At 35.7% G+C, this 18,717-nt stretch overlaps 1 protein-coding gene and 1 long non-coding RNA gene across 2 annotated transcripts; both read left to right on the top strand.

Annotated features, from left to right (window-relative positions):
- The first annotated feature begins 2,470 nt into the window (after positions 1 to 2,470).
- LOC127900422 (uncharacterized) lies at positions 2,471 to 2,973 on the top strand. Its single transcript, XR_008052530.1, has 2 exons — positions 2,471 to 2,579; positions 2,696 to 2,973. It is a non-coding gene; the product is annotated as an uncharacterized LOC127900422 (long non-coding RNA).
- A 5,493-nt stretch (positions 2,974 to 8,466) lies between these two features.
- On the top strand, positions 8,467 to 9,237 carry LOC127900219 (secreted RxLR effector protein 161-like). Its single transcript, XM_052434579.1, has 2 exons — positions 8,467 to 9,081; positions 9,205 to 9,237. The coding sequence occupies exons 1-2, from the start codon at positions 8,467 to 8,469 to the stop codon at positions 9,235 to 9,237; spliced, it is 648 nt and encodes a 215-aa protein (XP_052290539.1).
- Positions 9,238 to 18,717: the final 9,480 nt, after the last annotated feature.

Raw genomic sequence — 18,717 nt, forward strand, 5'->3', positions numbered from 1 at the left:
TTCCAAGAGTCATTAATCAAATAAAATTTTCTAAAACTCTGCAATAGATTGATAGCAGATTGAGTTATATCAGAAGCTATGCTGCAAAAGACATTCAATTTGGTGTCGAAGACGGCAACCAAGTGAGTGACTAAACTTACTTGAATTATAAAAGACATTCAATTTTGCACTTATTCAAACTTACTGCAAAAGACATTCAATTTTGCACTTATTCAAAATATGTTCCCATCGAGACTTCTTGATCAAAATGACTAGATATGCCTATAACTTGTACTAAATCTAATATTTCTTGATGAAATATTAATCAACGAGGTTCAATTTTGGTTGTCATATCAACTTCAGAACCTTCACAAACATAGTATGCAGAGAGGGGAAAATCATCCTCCATTTCCTTTGAAAGGCGATGAAGAGTAATTTTTTCGGTTAAAATGCCACAGCGCCTCTCAAGTTTCCTCTTCAAATCAACAACCAATGTTGTTTCCTTCACCCTGATGTTAATTTCTTCATTGATGTACTTCACCAGAATGTTGAATTTTGGTTGTCCAGCCAGGGGTGTTACAACAAGACCAAGTGCAGCAAAGGGTCCCAAGTTCAAATGACCAATAGTTTGATCATTCGTCAACACTTGATTGCTGAAGTTGAGAGTTTGTCTTGCTACATCCACATCTAAAATCTCTTCAATCGTCTCCTTTAAATCAAGAATGGTTGCAAACATTGGCATTTCAATCTCTGGTATTACCTCTCCACCAGTGATTGCAAAATGCACCATGGCCATCATTAAATTCTCTCAATTTTTGTTTTTCTACTGAAAGACGATTATTGTTCCTCCTTAAGTGTGAGTTGAAAAAAGAAAAAATTTAGATTTAAAATGCATGAAATTTTCACTGTGTTGTCGATTTTGGAAGGTAAATATTCTCAATTCTCATGACTTAGCTCGTTCTACATGTTTCACACCTCATTTTTTGGTCTTTCATTTTTAATTTTTCTATTTGACATTGGGAACAACATTAAGTATATATGAACACATAAATGGCATTCATAGATTGGTTATTTTAACAGTTTTTTTTTTCATCAAAACCCCTCATTAGTTAAGATGATCGTATTCACTTACGTCTTCAGTTTTACTCTTAGGATGAAAAAATGGTGCAAAAAGTTGTTTAATTTTGAGGGGTCACGGATCATTCCCCTATATATTTTTATGTACAGAGTGTTGGTATAATCTTTTAGTGACAGAGCGAATTTTGATGAGTTTTAAAAACATGATAGACAAAACCATTATTTAATTATCGGAATAAATAGCAAAGGATTTTGATCATTTTTCCATTTTGTTTAAACCATTATTTAATTAAAATAAATAAATTAAAATTAAAATCATTTTGATTATTATGTAAAAGTTAATTTTAATATTATTAATAGGGAATTTTTTAAATTGTAAAATTTATTTAACCTAAAGATTTATTTAAAATCTTTATAATATTACAAATACATTGTTAAAATAAATATAATAATTTAAAATTTTGATATTGTTTTGAATGTCAAAAATAATTTAATATTATTAGTCTACTACACGATTATATTATTTATGTTAAATTTGTATTAATTAAAAACCTTTAAAGCCAATTTGCTAATTACTATAGTCAAAGGGCATTATAAGTACCAATAAAGTGTTGGCTCCGCTGGCAATGGAGTCCCCTTAAGTGGCTTGACTGGGTTTGCTCCCCAGTTCGAGTCGCAGGGAAGTCGCCTTTATTGGGAGAACCTATGCCTCTCGGTTCGAGCGGGGACTTCTAGTCTGGGTTGTGGTACGAACTTAAAGGTGTCTCCCACAGTTGGGACCCTCCCCAGGATACCTCGTGATCAAAACCAAAAAAAAAAAAAGGGCATTATAAGTAAAAAAGGGACTTGGTGTCCCTTTTTTAAAACTTGGGGGTCCTTGTGAGTATTTCCCCAAACCTTGAGGAGTAGATGTCTTTTTCCCTTTTGTTTAAAGCTATTTTTGTAATATAATTTTTCATTAAAAGGTAGGTTTAGAGAGTAATTTTATGAGTTCAAATAACCTCACTCCCTAATTAATAACATAAATATCTTAGTCACTTTTTTTAATATAAGCACTAAACTAGTATGATTAGGTGATATATTCCTTTTGTGGCACTATGCCAATCGACAACAAATAAGAAATATTTTAATAAACACATATGATTAATTGACATGTATATTACAATGTAGATTTTCAATTATTATCATTTATTAAATGATTTCCTTCTCAATTTGGAAGTTACAGGTATAAAGTAATGTGTCAAACAAGTTTTGGATTTTATTTCTATCTATGATTAGGAAACAAGTTTTGGATTTTATTTCCATTTATGATTAGGATGCAATTAATATTTGCAATAGATAATGAATTTCTTATCAATATATATACGTACTCAAAGTTTGACATGTTCTTCACTTCATATACTACCAAATCATCCAAAGCAAAGAAAACTACTTTCAATTTGCCTGGAGAAAGGTGATGCTGACGATGAATATCAGTTCTATCAAAATGATTTTGATTGTCACCCTCGTGGTCACTGCATCTTGTAAGTCGTTATGCCTTCCTCTCATGCACACACTTTTTATTTGTTTGTTTTTTTTTAATCTATGTATCTCTATCTGTGTACGTAATTTAACAAATGGTATTGATGCTAACCAACAGGGCAATTGATGGAAGTTGAAGCCAGGGAGGTGGCCTTGAATACTCAATCTCCCACCGGTGCTGGCAACAGTGGCACAATAAGAGAAAGGTTTTATCAGACACAGCTAGCTTGTGTGAGAGACTCGGATTGCTTTCACTGGCGTTGCATTCCTGAGAGAGGCCATGTAAAATGCATTAATCACCGTTGTGTTTGCAGTGAATAAGGCGTTGGTTATTACAAGAAGAGTAAATGTCAAAATATCAGTGAACCGGGAATAAAATTTCTTAATAATACTTTACTTTTATCTTATTCTATAAATCATCTTTTTGTTTCTTTTTGTTAGTACATAACGTTACACAATAAATATTCAAGAAACTTCTCATTATTTGCATAACAGCAGAATAAAACGATCGATCACTGAAAATTAAAAGGAGCAGATAGGTGAAGGCACTATTTGGGCTTGTGCGTGCAAAAGATCTTGGTTTTGATTTCCATTTTTACAGTACATAAATTTAAACAAAAAAAAAATTGAAGACAGTAATAAAAAACTAGGGGCGTTCGAATCCAATTCGATCTGCTCAATCTGTCTGATCTGTAAAAATTTGATTCATAGAAATCTGATCCATAGATTGGTAAATTGGATTGGATTGAAATTTTGAAAATCCGCAATTGGTGGATTGGATTGGATTTACTTCTGCAAATCTGCAAAAATCCATGAATCTGCAAAGAAAAATTATTTAATAAAAAATTAAACTTGTAAATATAACATTAGTACTTATTAATAAATAACTCTCTTAAATCCTGCGATTTTAAAATGTGTCCGCATTAAAAAAAAAAAAAGTGCCGCACTAAAAAAAGACTATTTATATATATATATATATATAAAATACCGCCCGAACCAGCTTTGCTTCAGAAATTGGTTCACAAAATGAAACGACGATGACTCTCTAAGGTGATTAGGATGAAGATCAATTCAGAATTAGTTGCTTGGGCCTTGAGAGGACAGAGGAGTAGGAGTCCGAAATTTTTTATTTAGGGTTGGTCATTTTATCATTATTATTATTTTGTATTTTAAGAAACTATGAATTGAACTGACTAACATTTTGTCCATTTAATGTAAGCCATGCGTCGGATCGAGAATGCATGAAAACAAACTAATCTCCAAACTAATGTTTGCGGAAAAAATAAAATGAAAAAAAAAACGTTCTTTGAATCTCGAAACTGTCTGTGACAAAAAATGTTTTAATATTGCTGTCAATGCAAAACATGCCGCCAGCGATGGACCAATATTCTGTAATTTTGGAAGAAAAATGAGATAATGAATCGAATAAAGCTGTCCAAGAATAATATCTTGGAATGCCTTTAATCCATTCTCGGATGAATAAAGCCACTTACCAATCAATTTGGATAAGGTGGACATGCGGCTTACTGGTTGGAATGCGGCTCATTTATCTTTTGCTGGAAGAGTAAATTTGGCTCAATTGGTGATTCAAGCAATGCCCATTTATGCAATGCAAACAACCTTGCTTCCTTCCCCGGTGCGTCATAAAATTGATAAAGCTTGTCGTCGTTTTATTTGGGATGGGAAGTCGAAGAGGCACAAGATGTGTTGAAGTCAACAAATTGTTGGTGCACCAACAATTTGTTGATTTTGTAAAGCCGAAAAGAAAGAATAGGGGATGGATTTGAAAAATAATAATAATTAAAAATTATATTTTTAATTATTTTATTCTTAGCATAGTAATTCATTTCTCCTATAAATAGCTAATGATTTCATTCATTTGAAATCATCCCAAAATTGTTAAGCTTATAAGTTTCTAAGCTTTTGAGAGAAGTGTGTCTGGAGAATTTATCTTTCCTACAGAGTGTGAGAGTACTGGGTATATTTGGGTTTTTGGGAAGTGAGATTCGTTACTCAAATATTATACTCTATTAATTGTTAAATAAACAATTATTCTTTCTTGCCTCCGTGGATGTAGGTTTAATTACCGAACCACGTAAATTCTTGTGTCCTTTATTTTTCTGTAATTATTTGGTGCGCTTGATTCGACATTCCGCGCACAACAAGTGGTATCAGAGCGAAGGTTCGTACTTGGGGGGATACGGTACTGTTCACGTATACGGTACTATTCCCGTATACGATATTGTTCACATACGGTACTGTTCACGAATACGGTGGAGACGGCCATTTGTACTTGGGAGACAGTCTATTGTAAGTAGTGTGTATTTTTGCATGTCTAGGAAAGTTCTGTCAACAAAGGCGATAAGAGTCTAAGGATTCTGGTTTTTAATTGGGACCGAGTTCCCGTCCAGTCTCCTGGAAACTTTCCTGGTGCATTTATTCACGCAAAATTAACATCATAGAGGCTGTTTTTCAAGTGGAAATAGTTCGTTGAAAAAATAGTAGAAGGTGAAACTTCCAGAATTGGGGAGAGATCTACCGAGACTATTTCAGGAGACACTTCAGGTGGGAGGCGAGATTTGTCAAATCGCTATTCAGCACCTGTTATAGGAGGCCAGAAGATCGATGTTAAAAAGTTTGATGGGAAAATCAACTTCGGCATGTGGAGGCGCGAAGTTATGGATGCCCTTATTCAAATCGATCTCGATGTTGTTCTGAAAAATAAAAGACACTTGTATGATGAAGAAAATTTGGGATCGTATGAATGAAAAAGCATGTGGTCATATCAGATCTTGTTTGACCAAGGAGGTGAAATACTTGGTGAAATATGAGGAGTGTGCGGTGACTTTGTGGCGTACATTGGACGAGAAGTACCTGGTGAAAAGTCCTGAAAATCGCCTTTATGCAATGAGCCAAGTATATGGTTTTCGAATGAAGCCTGGGGTATCAATGCACGATCATGTTTCAAGATTTGAAAAGTTACTTGCTGATTTGAAAAATCTTGATGAAGATATTAAGGATGAAGTCAAGGCTATGATTCTGTTACACTCACTACCAGAGGAATATAGCCATTTTGTGACTACTTTGATATATGGGAAGAGTGTGATCATCTTTAAAGATGTTTGCACAGCATTGACTAGCTTAGAGATTCGGAATAATGATAAAAATTCTGAACGAGCATCGTCTGAAGCTTTGGTGAGCAGAGATTGGGCGATGGAGAAACAGAAGAAGCGTGGTGGAAAGAATTCTCGATCCAAATCAAGAAGCAGAAATATAGCTCGAGATGAGTGTGCCTTTTGTCATGAAAAGGACCATTGGAGGAAAGATTGTCCAAAGGCTCAAAAGAGAGATGGGAAGAAACCAACAGTAGCAAACATGGCACGAAAATATGAGGGCTCTGATTATTCACTAAGTATTACTCCTGCAGCATGCGTGGCTAGTTCGAGCAAGTGGATACTTGATACTGGAGTAACCTATCATTTGTGTCCAATTAAGGAATGGTTTGCGGATTTTCGTAATCTGGAATCCGGTGCAGTTGTGATGGGGAATGATCAACCTTGTCGCACAATGGGGATAGGAACAATTCGGCTCAAAATGTTTGATGGAATGGTCAGAGAACTCAAAGAGATTAGATTTGTTCCAGCTTTAAAGAAAAATCTAATTTCTGTGGTGCTTTGGAAGCTAAAGGCTACAAGGTTACCATTGAAGATAGTATAATGAAGTTTACACATGGGGCTATGGTGATTCTGCAAGGGGTTCGGCGTCACAATCTGTACTATTTGAAGGGAGGTACAACTGATGAAGCAAATGTTGTTGAGGCGCACAGTGACACCACCAAGCTATGGCATGTACGACTGGGATATGTTGGAGAGAAGTCTTTGCAAATTCTGATGAGGCATGGACTCTTAAAAGGTACCAAAACCTGTAAATTAAATTTCTGTGAGCATTGTGTAGTAGGCAAGAAAACAAGGGTCAAGTTTGGTACAGCTAATCACGATACTCGTGAGATCCTTGAATATGTTCATAGTGATGTATGGGGACCAACCAAGACTGCATCAATTGGTGGAAGCCATTATTTTGTTACATTTGTTGATGATTTCTCTAGACGTGTGTGGGTGTACACCATGCGAGCAAAGGATGAGGTTCTAGAGATTTTCGTGAAATGGAAGAAATTGGTGGAGACTCAAACTGGTAGAAAGATCAAAGTATTACGATCTGATAATGGGGGTGAATATACTTCTGATCTATTCTTGCAAGTATGCCATAACGAGGGTATTAAAAGACATTTCACGGTGAGACATACTCCGCAACAGAACGGTGTGGCTGAGCGTATGAATCGTACTTTACTGGAGAAGGTACGGTGTATGTTATCTAATGCTGATTTAGATAAAAAGTTTTGGGCTGAAGCTGTGAGCTACGCAAGTGACTTAGTAAACCGGTTACCTTCTACTGCAATTGGAGGTAAAACTCCTATGGAAATATGGTCTGGAAAGTATGCACAAGATTATAATTCCCTTCGTGTATTCGGGTGTCTAGCTTATTATCATGTCAAAAATGGTAAACTGGATCCTCGTGTTAGAAAAGCTATCTCTGTGGGATTCAAATGTGGAGTAAAGGGCTTCAAGCTTTGGGATCTCGAAGATAAAAAGTTTGTGTGTAGCAGAGATGTCACATTTGATGAAGATTCAATAATGAAAGCTTCAAGTTCTCAGCAGGTGGAGAACAAGACCAAAGAGATATTGCAGCAAGTGGAGTTTGATGCAACTCCATATGTACCAGTTAGTTCTACATCAAAGAATAGTTCAATTATGGAGGTGACACCTAGAGTTGAAAAAGAGGTTGTTTTTTCTGATGTCCCACAAAATGAAGAAACAATTGATGATGTAGATAATGATGATTTTATAGCAACAAGGAGGCCAAGAAGAGAGATAAAGAAACCCAGATGGCTTACTAAAGATATGGTGGTAGCCTATGCACTTCCAGTTATTGATGATGACATCCCTAACACTTTCGGTGAAGCATTACGCAGTAGTGAAAGTGATCAGTGGAAGTTAGCCATGGAGGAAGAGATGAAATCTCTCCATCAAAACCAGACTTGGGAACTTGTAAAGTTACCAAAGGGGAAAAGGGCTATTGGCAATAAATGGGTCCACACCAAAAAGCAAAGATCTCCGAATCAAACAACTCCTCGATACAAGGCAAGGCTCGTGGCAAAAGGTTTTGCTCAAAAGGAAGGTATTGACTACAATGAAGTTTTCTCTCTAGTTGTAAAACATACTTCCATTCGTATCCTACTTGCCTTAGTTGCAGAATATGAGTTAGAGTTGGCTCAATTGGATGTTAAGACGGCGTTCTTACATGGAGATTTGGAGGAGAAAATCTATATGATTCAGCCCTGTGGTTTCAGAGTTGCTGGAAAGGAGAATCATGTGTGTAGGTTGATTAAATCTTTGTATGGACTGAAGCAATCGCCAAGACAGTGGTACAAAAGATTTGATCAATTTATACAAGGGCAGAAATTCACCAGAAGTGAACACGATCATTGTGTTTACTTTAGAAGACTACCAGATGGAGCTTTCATCTATTTGTTACTCTATGTCGATGATATGCTTATAGCTTCGAAGAATAGAGATGAGATAGAAAGATTAAAGAAGCAGCTGGCTTCTGAGTTCGAGATGAAAGACTTGGGTGATGCAGAGAATACTTGGAATGGAGATTCGTAGAGACAAGAAGAATGAGAGCGTATGGTTCACTCAAAGGTCTTATTTGAAGAAAGTGCTAGAAAGATTCGGTATGAATGACAAAACTAAACCGGTATGTACACCTCTAGCCCCTCATTTCAAATTAAGCTCTTCTTCATGTCCTAAATCTCAAGAGGAGTGCGATTACATGGCTCGTGTTCCATATGCTAGTGCTGTGGGTAGTCTTATGTATGTTATGGTATGCACAAGGCCCGATATATCTCAAGCAGTGAGCATGGTTAGTAGATACATGCACAATCCGGGTAAAAATCAATGGCTTGCGGTAAAGTTGATTCTCCGATATCTGTATGGAACAGTTGATGTTGGGTTATTGTTCAAAAAGGATTGTGGTCAACAATGTGTTGGGTATTGTGATTCTGATTTCGCTGGAGACCTTAACAAGCGAAGATCAACAACAGGCTACGTATTCACATTGGGTGGAGGTCCGGTTAGCTGGAGGTCGATTCTACAATCGACAATTGCTTTGTCCACTACGGAAGCAGAGTATATGGCAGCAACTGAAGCTGTAAAAGAAGCTATCTGGTTGAAAGGCTTGTTAGGTGATTTGGGAGTAATCCATGAGAACATTACGGCCTTCTGTGATAATCAAAGTGCAATATTCCTTGCGAAGAATCAAACATATCACGCTCGGACGAAGCACATAGATGTGAAATATCATTATGTGAGAGAGATTATCGAGAGCGGTGTTGTGTTGTTGAGAAAGATCGATACCAAAGATAATCTATCAGATATGTTGATGAAGGTAGTTTCTGGAGTTATGTTTCAACATTGCTTGAAATTAATTCAAATCATTCGATTGTGTTAAGATATGTCCTTCGGGAATTTTGAACTACGGTTGGTTTGATCCCAAATTTTGGGTACGTAGGCAGTCATAGAGATGCAGCCACTTTGGGGATGATGGCTCCTTTATAGTCGACTCAGATTTGAAAAATTTTCGCCGAGGTGGAGATTTGTTGAAATCAACAAATTATTGGTGCAAATTTGTTGAAGTCAACAAATTGTTGGTGCACCAACAATTTGTTGATTTTGTAAAGCCGAAAAGAAAGAATGGGGGATGGATTTGAAAATTAATAATAATTAGTAATTCATTTCTCCTATAAATAGCTAATGATTTCATTCATTTGAAATCATCCCAAAATTGTTAAACTTATAAGTTTCTAAGCTTTTGAGAGAAGTGAGAGAAGTGAGAGAAGTGTGTCTGGGGAATTTATCTTTCCTGCAGAGTGTGAGAATACTGGATATATTTGTGTTTCTGGGAAGTGAGATTCGTTACTCAAATATTGTACTCTATTAATTGTCAAGTAAACAATTATTCTTTCTTGCCTCCGTGGATGTAGGTTTAATTACTGAACCACGTAAATTCTTGTGTCCTTTATTTTTCTGTAATTATTTGGTGCGCTTGATTCCGCATTTCGCGCACAACAAGATGAATATGGTGGGTTGGGATAGAATCTGTATGCCAAAAAATCATGGGGGACTGGGGTTTAAAAAGCTAGATGTGATGAACTATGTGCTGCTGATGAAGCTGACCTGGGAAGTTGTCTCCAACTCGGACACATTATGGGTGAAGGTCTTTTGCTCTAAGTACGGTTTGGACCCTGGAAACCTACCGCACTCTCTCCCGGAGAAACAAGGTTCCCGTATTTGAATGGCTGTCAGGAGAATGTGGTCAGCCACCATGCATGGAGCCCGCTGGGCAGTTAGTGATGGTGCGAGAACTCGGTTTTGGCTGGATTGCTAGGTAACGAAGCAAGATCCTTTGATAAATTTTGCCCTCCAGCCGATACCTCATGAGATTGTGAATGCTACTGTGAATAAGTTTATAAATGAACACGGGGGTTAGAATTGGCTGAGTTTTGAACATTTGCTGCTAAGTTATATCCTCATGCAAATTGCCTCGGTTATGCCTCCTGCGTCGCATCTAGGCGCTGACAAAATTTACTGGAGCTTTGATCCAAGAGGTTTGTTTATTGTCCGCTCAGCTTATGACTCCATCTGTCATCAAAACCTAGCAACTCAAGATGAAGCATGGAACCTAGCATGGTCGTGGAAGGGGCCTCAATCCATCCGGTCTTTCTCTGGCAGATCATGCATGAGAAGTTGAAGACTCACGTTGAGCTGTCTCGGCGTCATATCCCCGTGTCTATGGCTTGTGATAGATGTGGGGCTTCGGTTGAGAATATCCTTCATGCATTGAGAGACTGCCATTGTATTAAACAAGTTTGGCTTCGTCTTGTTCCAGAGGGTGAGCACTTCTTTTTCTTTCACGATAATTTACAGGAATGGATCACGGCTAATCTTCAGAATAAGAGAAAGTTCGTCTCCCATATTCCTTGGGAGTGTGTTTTCGGCGTGGCCGTTTGGAGATTATGGTTCTGGAGAAATCATTTCATGGTGGAGGGGAAGTTGGTGGATAGCTCAACAATTAATATGGATATTATGGCTAGAGCAAATGAAATTTATAGAGTGAATAATTCTCACATGAGTCAGCAACCAAGGAGAAAAGAGATGCTCATCGGCTGTCAGCCTCCTCCATGGCCTTGGTGCAAATTAAATATGGATGGATCTTGTAGAAATTCTTGGGATGCAGAGGCTGGTGGTGTTATTTGTGATTCTGTTGGGCACTGGATTTCTGGGTTTTGTATGAATATTGGGGAGTGCTCGATGATTATAGCTAAGCTATAGGGTCTTTACCAAGGCTTAATCATGGCGTGGGATACTGGTATAAAACGCTTTTTGGTGGAAGTGGACAGTCTTTGCGTTTCACATATGATTTCTAAGTAGGTGGTCGTGCCTAATGCTTTCTATGCTATAGTGGCTGCTGTCCGGGATCTATTAAGTAGAAATTGGCAAATTTCTATCACACACATCTTTCGTGAAGCGAACTCAGCTGCGAACTTTATGGCTAATATGACTCATTCAATTCCGCATGGATTGCATTTATTTACTAGCCTGCCTGTGGCTATTTATTCAATTATGCTGCAATACATGTTTGGTGTTACTCAACCCCGTTTTGTTCCAATTTAGCTCGTTCTGTTGAGCCCCTTGTAATAAAAAAAAAAGTAGCATTAATTTTGCCCATGAAGGTGCACTTATTCAAAATATGTTCCCATCGAGACTTATTGATCAAAATGACTAGATATGCCTATAGCTTATACTAAATTTAATATTTCTAGATGAAACATTAATCAACGAGGTTCAATTTTGGTTGTCATCTCAACTTCAGAACCTTCACAAACATAATATGCAGAGAGGGGAAAAGCATCCTCCATTTCCTTTGAAAGGCGATGAAGAGTAATTTTTTCGATTAAAATGCCACAGCGCCTCTCAAGTTTCCTCTTCAAATCAACGACCAATGTTGTTTCCTTCACCCTGATGTTAATTTCCTCATTGATGGACTTCACCAGAATGTTGAATTTTTGTTGTCCAGCCAGAGGTGTTACAACAAGAGCAAGTGCAGCAAAGGGTCCCAAGTTCAAATGACCAATAGTTTGATCATTCGTCAACACTTGATTGTTGAAGTTGAGAGTTTGTCTTGCTACATCCACATCTAAAATCTCTTCAATCGTCTCCTTTAAATCAAGAATGGTTGCAAACATTGGCATTTCAATCTCTGGTATTACCTCTCCACCAGTGATTGCAAAATGCACCATGGCCATCATTAAATTCTCTCAATTTTTGTTTTTCTACTGAAAGACGATTATTGTTCCTCCTTAAGTGTGAGTTGAAAAAAGAAAAAATTTAGATTTAAAACGCATGAAATTTTCACTGTGTTGTCGATTTTTGAAGGTAAATACTCTCAATTCTCATGACTTAGCTCGTTCTACATGTTTTACACCTCATTTTTTGGTCTTTCATTTTTAATTTTTCTATTTGACATGGGGAACAACATCAAGTATATATGAACACATAAATGGCATTCATAGATTGGTTATTTTAACAGTTTTTTTTTTCATCAAAACCCCTTATTAGTTAACATGATCGTATTTACTTGCGTCTTCAGTTTTACTCTTAAGATGAAAAAATGGTGCAAAAAGTTTAATTTTCAGGGGTCACGGATCCTTCCCCTATTATATACTTTTATGTACAGAGTGTTAGTATAATCTTTTAGTGACAGAGCGAATTTTGATTAGTTTTGAAAACATGATAGGCAAAACCATTATTTAATTATCGGAATAAATAGCAAATGATTTTGATCATTTTTCCATTTTGCTTAATTTTTCCGGCTCCCACTTTTGTTCGTGCTGCCTGATTTTCCATGCGCATAACTATCTAACGAATTAAGGCAGCTTTAATTCCATTTCTATTTTGTAATAACCTCAATTGAATTACAAGAAAAAATATTTTCTTTTTCTTTTTTTTTGAAATGAATTTTATTAATCTTAAGAAACATTCAACATTGGACATAACCATGGAGGTGGAACAGACCTCCACTCTCCCGGATCTGACATAGAACCCCCCACCCTAGCCACGTTATGGGCAGCGACGTTCGCAGATCTACGCACAAAAGAGAATCTCACTTCTCGAATAAGTTGAGCTACAGTTTGACAATCCGCAATAATCAATCCAAAACTGTTAGGACTAGTAGTTGGATTAGTTAAAGCATAATAGACATTCAGGCAATCTATTTCAACAATAATCTTCGACAGCTGCAAGTTCTTGATCCAACTCAGAGCTTCACAAACAGCCAAAGCTTCAGCCTCACGAGGACGAAACAAGCCAGGAAATCTTTGACACTTAGCCACAATGAATGCCCCACCAGAATCTCTAATCACTCCTTCAAAGCTATAACGACTTTGAGAGCTAAAAACCCCTGCATCCACATTACATTTTAACCAGCCCTGAGGGGGCTTACCCCAACACACTGAGCCATGGCCCAGCTGCTCTTGCTCTTCCTCAACAGTGATAAAATGCTTCCTCTTAGCTTCCTGCCAACTGAACAGATAATTACCAACAGCATTTACTAGACTTCTAGCACTACTACTATGTCTATTCCACACTTTATCATTCCGATTAAGCCAAAGCCGCCAACACACCATTACAACTAGCTTACAATCTTCCTTACGACAGTGAGTAAAGATTTGCTCTATCCACTCAACAAAAGAGAAGCAACTCCCACCCAAACCAAGAGAAGACATAAACCAGCAAGATTTTGCCAATACACAATCAACCAGACAGTGGAATACTGACTCATTAACAGTACTACAAATGGGGCAAATAGGTGATACATCAACCCTCCTAGACAAAAGATTATCTGCAGTAGGCAAAATATTCTTTAAGGCACGCCAAAGAAAGTGTTTCACCTTACTTGGAACCTCCAGACTCCAAAGGAACTTCCACACCTTGCTGTTTGGAGCATCAAAAACAGAATTTAGTAAGTTGTAGCAGCTTCTGACAGTAAATTCACCCTTTGGATCGGCAAGCCAAAACCAATGATCGTTGACTTGTCGAGTGCTGAGAGGCACTTGTAAAATCAGAGCTGCATCTCTGGAATTGAACACATCTGCAACCAGATCGGTGTCCCATCGCCGATGTCCCGGAACCATAAGACAGTTAACCTTAGCTTCTGCAATACTCTCAGCCAACTCAGTGGTAATGAAACCATTATCAGCATCAGGAAGCCATGGATCCTTAGAAATTTAAACCTGTTGTCCACTTCCAATTTGTATGCGACTACCCTTAACTACGACATGCTTGGCAGCCATAATTGATCTCCAGGTGTAGCTTGGATTAAAGCTGACAGTGGCATCAGCAAACGATGATCTTGGATAGTATCGAGCCTTGAGAATCCGTGCTACCAAAGAGTTCGGATTAGTAATTAGCTTCCAGCATTGTTTGCCTAACATGGCAATGTTAAAATCATGAAGCCTTTTAAAGCCAATACCCCCCATTACTTTTGGTTTACACATTAAATCCCATCGAAACCAGTGAATGTCGCGGCCACCATTGCTAGTCTTACCCCACCAGTAAGCATTCATCATAAGTTCCAACTCTTTACATAATTCAAGGGATAATAAGTAGATATTCATAGCATAATTTGGAATGGATTGAGCAACTGTTTTCAGCATAATCTCTTTCCCAGCCTTTCTTAAGAATTTCTTATTCCAGCCCTGAAGTCGCTGTCATACCTTCTCTTTAATAAAACCAAAGACTGCACTCTTCTTTCTTCCAATCAAAGACGGCAAACCCAAATAGGATCCATGATTACAAGTAGCCGAAACTTCTAGAATTCCACATACTTGGCGTGTGGAAATCTCATCCATATTTGCACTGAAGGAGACCACCGACTTATTATAATTCACCTGCTGCCCAGATGCAGACTCTTCATAATGCGAGCTTCGTTGTGGGTAGCCTTAAAGAAGAGAAAGCAATCATCCACAAAAAACAAATGAGAAACAGTGGGAGCACTTCTTGCCACTTTAACCCCATGTATGAGTCCTGCCCTTTCCCGATTCCGAATCAAGGAACTGAGCCCCTCCGCACAAATTATAAATAGATAAGGAGACAACGGGTCCCCTTGTCGAAGACCCCGACTTGGAACTATTGGTCCTACTTCCTCCCCATTCCTGCACACCCTGTAGCTCACAGTAGAGACACACATCATAATAAGTGTAACCCAACCCTCATCGAAACCCATCCGCAGCATCATAGATTTCAGAAACAACCATTCAATGCAATCATAGGCTTTAGACATGTCTATCTTAAGCGCAGCTATCCCAGTCTTGCCTTGTTTCTTACGTTTCAGATAGTGAACAATTTCAGTCGAAATGAGGATGTTGTCAGTGATCACCCTACCCGGAACAAACGCGCTCTGCGATTCTGAGATAACTGAATCCAAGACCAGCTTCATCCTATTCGCAAGCATCTTAGCAACTATTTTGTATAACACATTACATAATGCTATAGGGCGCATATCTGTCAAAAATTCAGGTTGTGTCTTCAAAATATATATATATATATATATTCTTGTTAATTACAAGAAAAAAAACAATTTTGTTAAGTAAAAGGACATCTGCAACCCTAAAGTTTAGAAAAATGGTTATAAAGGCCTCCAAATTTTTAATAAGGGATACCAAGACCCCCTTTTGACCATAATTCTACTCTATAAAATCCAAAAAACTAAACCCTAAATTTTTATAATAAATAGAAATATGACATTAAAATAAATGTATTAATATACATTTTAAAATAATTTTAATATTTAAAAATATTTTTGTATTTTCCAATCTATTAGACCTATTTTTTTATACTAAAGTAATTTTTAATAATAGATAGAATCATAATATTAAAATAAATAAATTAAAATTAAAATTATTTTGAATATTATGTAAAAGTTAATTTTAATATTATTAATAGGGAATTTTTTTAATTGTAAAATCCATTTAACCTAAAGATTTATTTAAAATCTTTATAATATTACAAATACATTGTTAAAATAAATATAATAATTTAAAATTTTGATATTGTTTTGAACGTCAAAAATAATTTAATATTATTAGTCTACTACACGATTATATTATTTATGTTAAATTTGTATTAATTAAAAGCCTTTAAAACTAATTTGCTAATTACTAAAGTCAAAGGATATTATAAGTAAAAAAGGGACTTGGTGTTTCTTTTTTAACACTTGGGAGTCCTTGTGAGTATTTTCCCAAACTTTGAGGAGTAGGTGTCTTTTTCGCTTTTGTTTAAGGCTATTTTTGTAATATAATTTTTCATTAAAAGGTAGGTTTAGAGAGTAATTTTATGAGTTCAAATAGCCTCACTCCCTAATTAATAACATAAATATCTTGTGCACTTTTTATAATATAAGCACTAAACGGGTATGATTATGTGATATATTCCTTTTGTGACACTATGCCAATCGACAACAAATAAGGAATATTTTAATAAACACATGATTAATTGGCATGTATATTACAATGTAGATTTTCAAATGTTATCATTTATTAAATGATTTCCTTCTCAATTTGGAAGTTATAGGTATAAAGTAATGTGTTAAACAAGTTTTGGATTTTATTTCTATTTATGATTAGGAAACAAGTTTTGGATTTTATTTCCATTTATGATTAGGATGCAATTAATATTTGCAATAGATAATGAATTTCTTATCAATATATATACGTACTCAAAGTTTGACATGTTCTTCACTTCATATACTACCAAATCATCCAAAGCAAAGAAAACTACTTTCAATTTGCCTGGAGAAAGGTGATGCTGACGATGAATATCAGTTCTATCAAAATGATTTTGATTGTCACCCTCGTGGTCACTGCATCTTGTAAGTCGTTATGCCTTTCTCTCACGCACACACTTTTTATTTGTTTATTTTTTTTAATCTATGTATCTCTATCTGTGTACGTAATTTAACAAATGGTATTGATGCTCACCAACAGGGCAATTGATGGAAGTTGAAGTCAGGGAGGTGGCCTTGAATATTCAGGGTGCGTTTGGAATTGAGGTTGGGCAGGTTTAACTTAAAAACTACAGCACTAAAGTGTTTGGTAAATACTAACTGCTATAGCTTTTAAGCTATGTTGATATGATTTTTCACTTGTATAATATAAAATTTATTATATCTTTAATAATCTTATCAAAATTATTATTTAAATTTTATATTTACTATATATTATTAACTTTTGTTTCATAATTACAATTTTTTTTTCACAACAAGCTACAACACCTCAATCCTAAACACACCATCAATCTTCCACCGCTGCTGGCAACAGCGGCACAATAGGAGAAACGTTTTATCAGACATAGCAAGCTTGTGTGAGAGACTCGGATTGCTTTTACTGGCATTGCATTCCTGAGAGTGGCCATGTAAAATGCATTGATCACCATTGTGTTTGCAGTAAATAAGGCGTTGGTTATTACAAGAGGAGTAAATGTAAAAATATCAGTGAACCGGGAATAAAATTTCTTAATAATACTTTATTTTTATCTTATTCTATAAATTAGCTTTATGTTAGTACATAACGTTACACAATAAATATTCAAGAAACTTCTCATTATCTGCATAATAGAAGAATTAAACAATCGATCACTGAAAATTAAAAGGAGCAGATAGGTAAAGGCACTAATTGGGCTTGTGCGTGCAAAAGGTCTTGGTTTTGATTTCCGTTCTTACAGTACATAAAATTTAAAAAAAAAAAAATTGAAGACAGTAACAAAAAATGTAAACATGCTCAACTAAAACCAAAAAATTTTACAATCCATTAAGCAACTGTAATCTTAGCTTATTCTAATAGGATAATGAATCGAATAAAGCTGTCCAAGAATAATATCCTGGTTATAGAATCAGTCACAAAAATATAATTCTTTCTTTTCTTTCTTGGTTAGTTTATCCTAGTCTCTTATCACTGTAACACTGAAACAAGCAAACTAAAGACTCTTAGCTAAATTCAGAGAAAAATTCAGAGAATCACAGAAATTAGTAAATTTAAATCTAAAGTATCACGTACATAATGATAAACACTTTAAAAATGAACTCTTGACACCCTGAACGAATTATTTTTTTCCTTCACATAAGTGATTTGTATTTCAAAATTTTTGGGGAAGAATGTGATAGGTAATGGGGATAACATTAACAAAATGGTCCGATCAAAGGGTAAGGAACGGTTTTTGTGCCATTGCATGTATGTGATTAACTCTAGAATGTGTTTTGAGAAAATTATATTACCATTGAAAAATAATGTTATAGTATAACCTTTACATTATTAAATACAGTTGGTGATGCCTGTGTGAAAATGATACTTCGCCATAAAAAGATTACTTGAATACTTATTCGAGTAAACGCTTATTTATTCTTTAAGGTTTGAGCAGAAAATGATTCGAATTAATTTTTTAAATAATTTTTTTGAGTACGGGAACTAAGTATTTGGCCTAAATCATAGGGAGTGAAGGAAAATTTTACCGTTTTTAAGTGAAGGAAAATTTCACCCTTTTTTTAGTTCAATTTAGTAAATGCTCGTTAGAGATATTTGATGAGTAAGCAATAATAAATGCAATTTTATTTTTTTCTAGTTTATATATTTACAGTAATTGAAAGAAAAAAAATGCTACAAAAGGACAATTTAAGCAAACAAACAGGGGTGTAGGTGTGAGATATATAATATAAGAGAGGTGATCTTTTTACCCCATAATTTTTGTAAACCTACCATATATCTCTAAGAAATAATTATAATAAATTCACATTATTTATAAAAGATTCACATAAAGGAAAAGTTTGGAGATTTAATCAAATAAAATTAAATACCTAAATTATTAAATACAAGAGCTTATGTTTCTTGAGGTAATTTGGTAGGGTAAAATAGTCAAATAAATTTTTATCTTAAAGCAATTTTAATGGTTAAAGATACCTAAGTAATACAAACTA

This window comes from Citrus sinensis, chromosome 2, assembly GCF_022201045.2.
Source record: "Citrus sinensis cultivar Valencia sweet orange chromosome 2, DVS_A1.0, whole genome shotgun sequence".
Classification (NCBI taxonomy): Eukaryota; Viridiplantae; Streptophyta; class Magnoliopsida; order Sapindales; family Rutaceae; genus Citrus; species Citrus sinensis.

Excerpts from the sequence above, each read along its gene's own strand:
- LOC127900219 (XM_052434579.1), top strand. The coding sequence starts at position 8,467 with ATGGCTCGTGTTCCATATGCTAGTGCTGTGGGTAGTCTTATGTATGTT. Across the intron at positions 9,082-9,204 it reads TATCAGATATGTTGATGAAG|GCAGTCATAGAGATGCAGCC; the intron begins GTAGTTTCTGGA and ends TTGGGTACGTAG.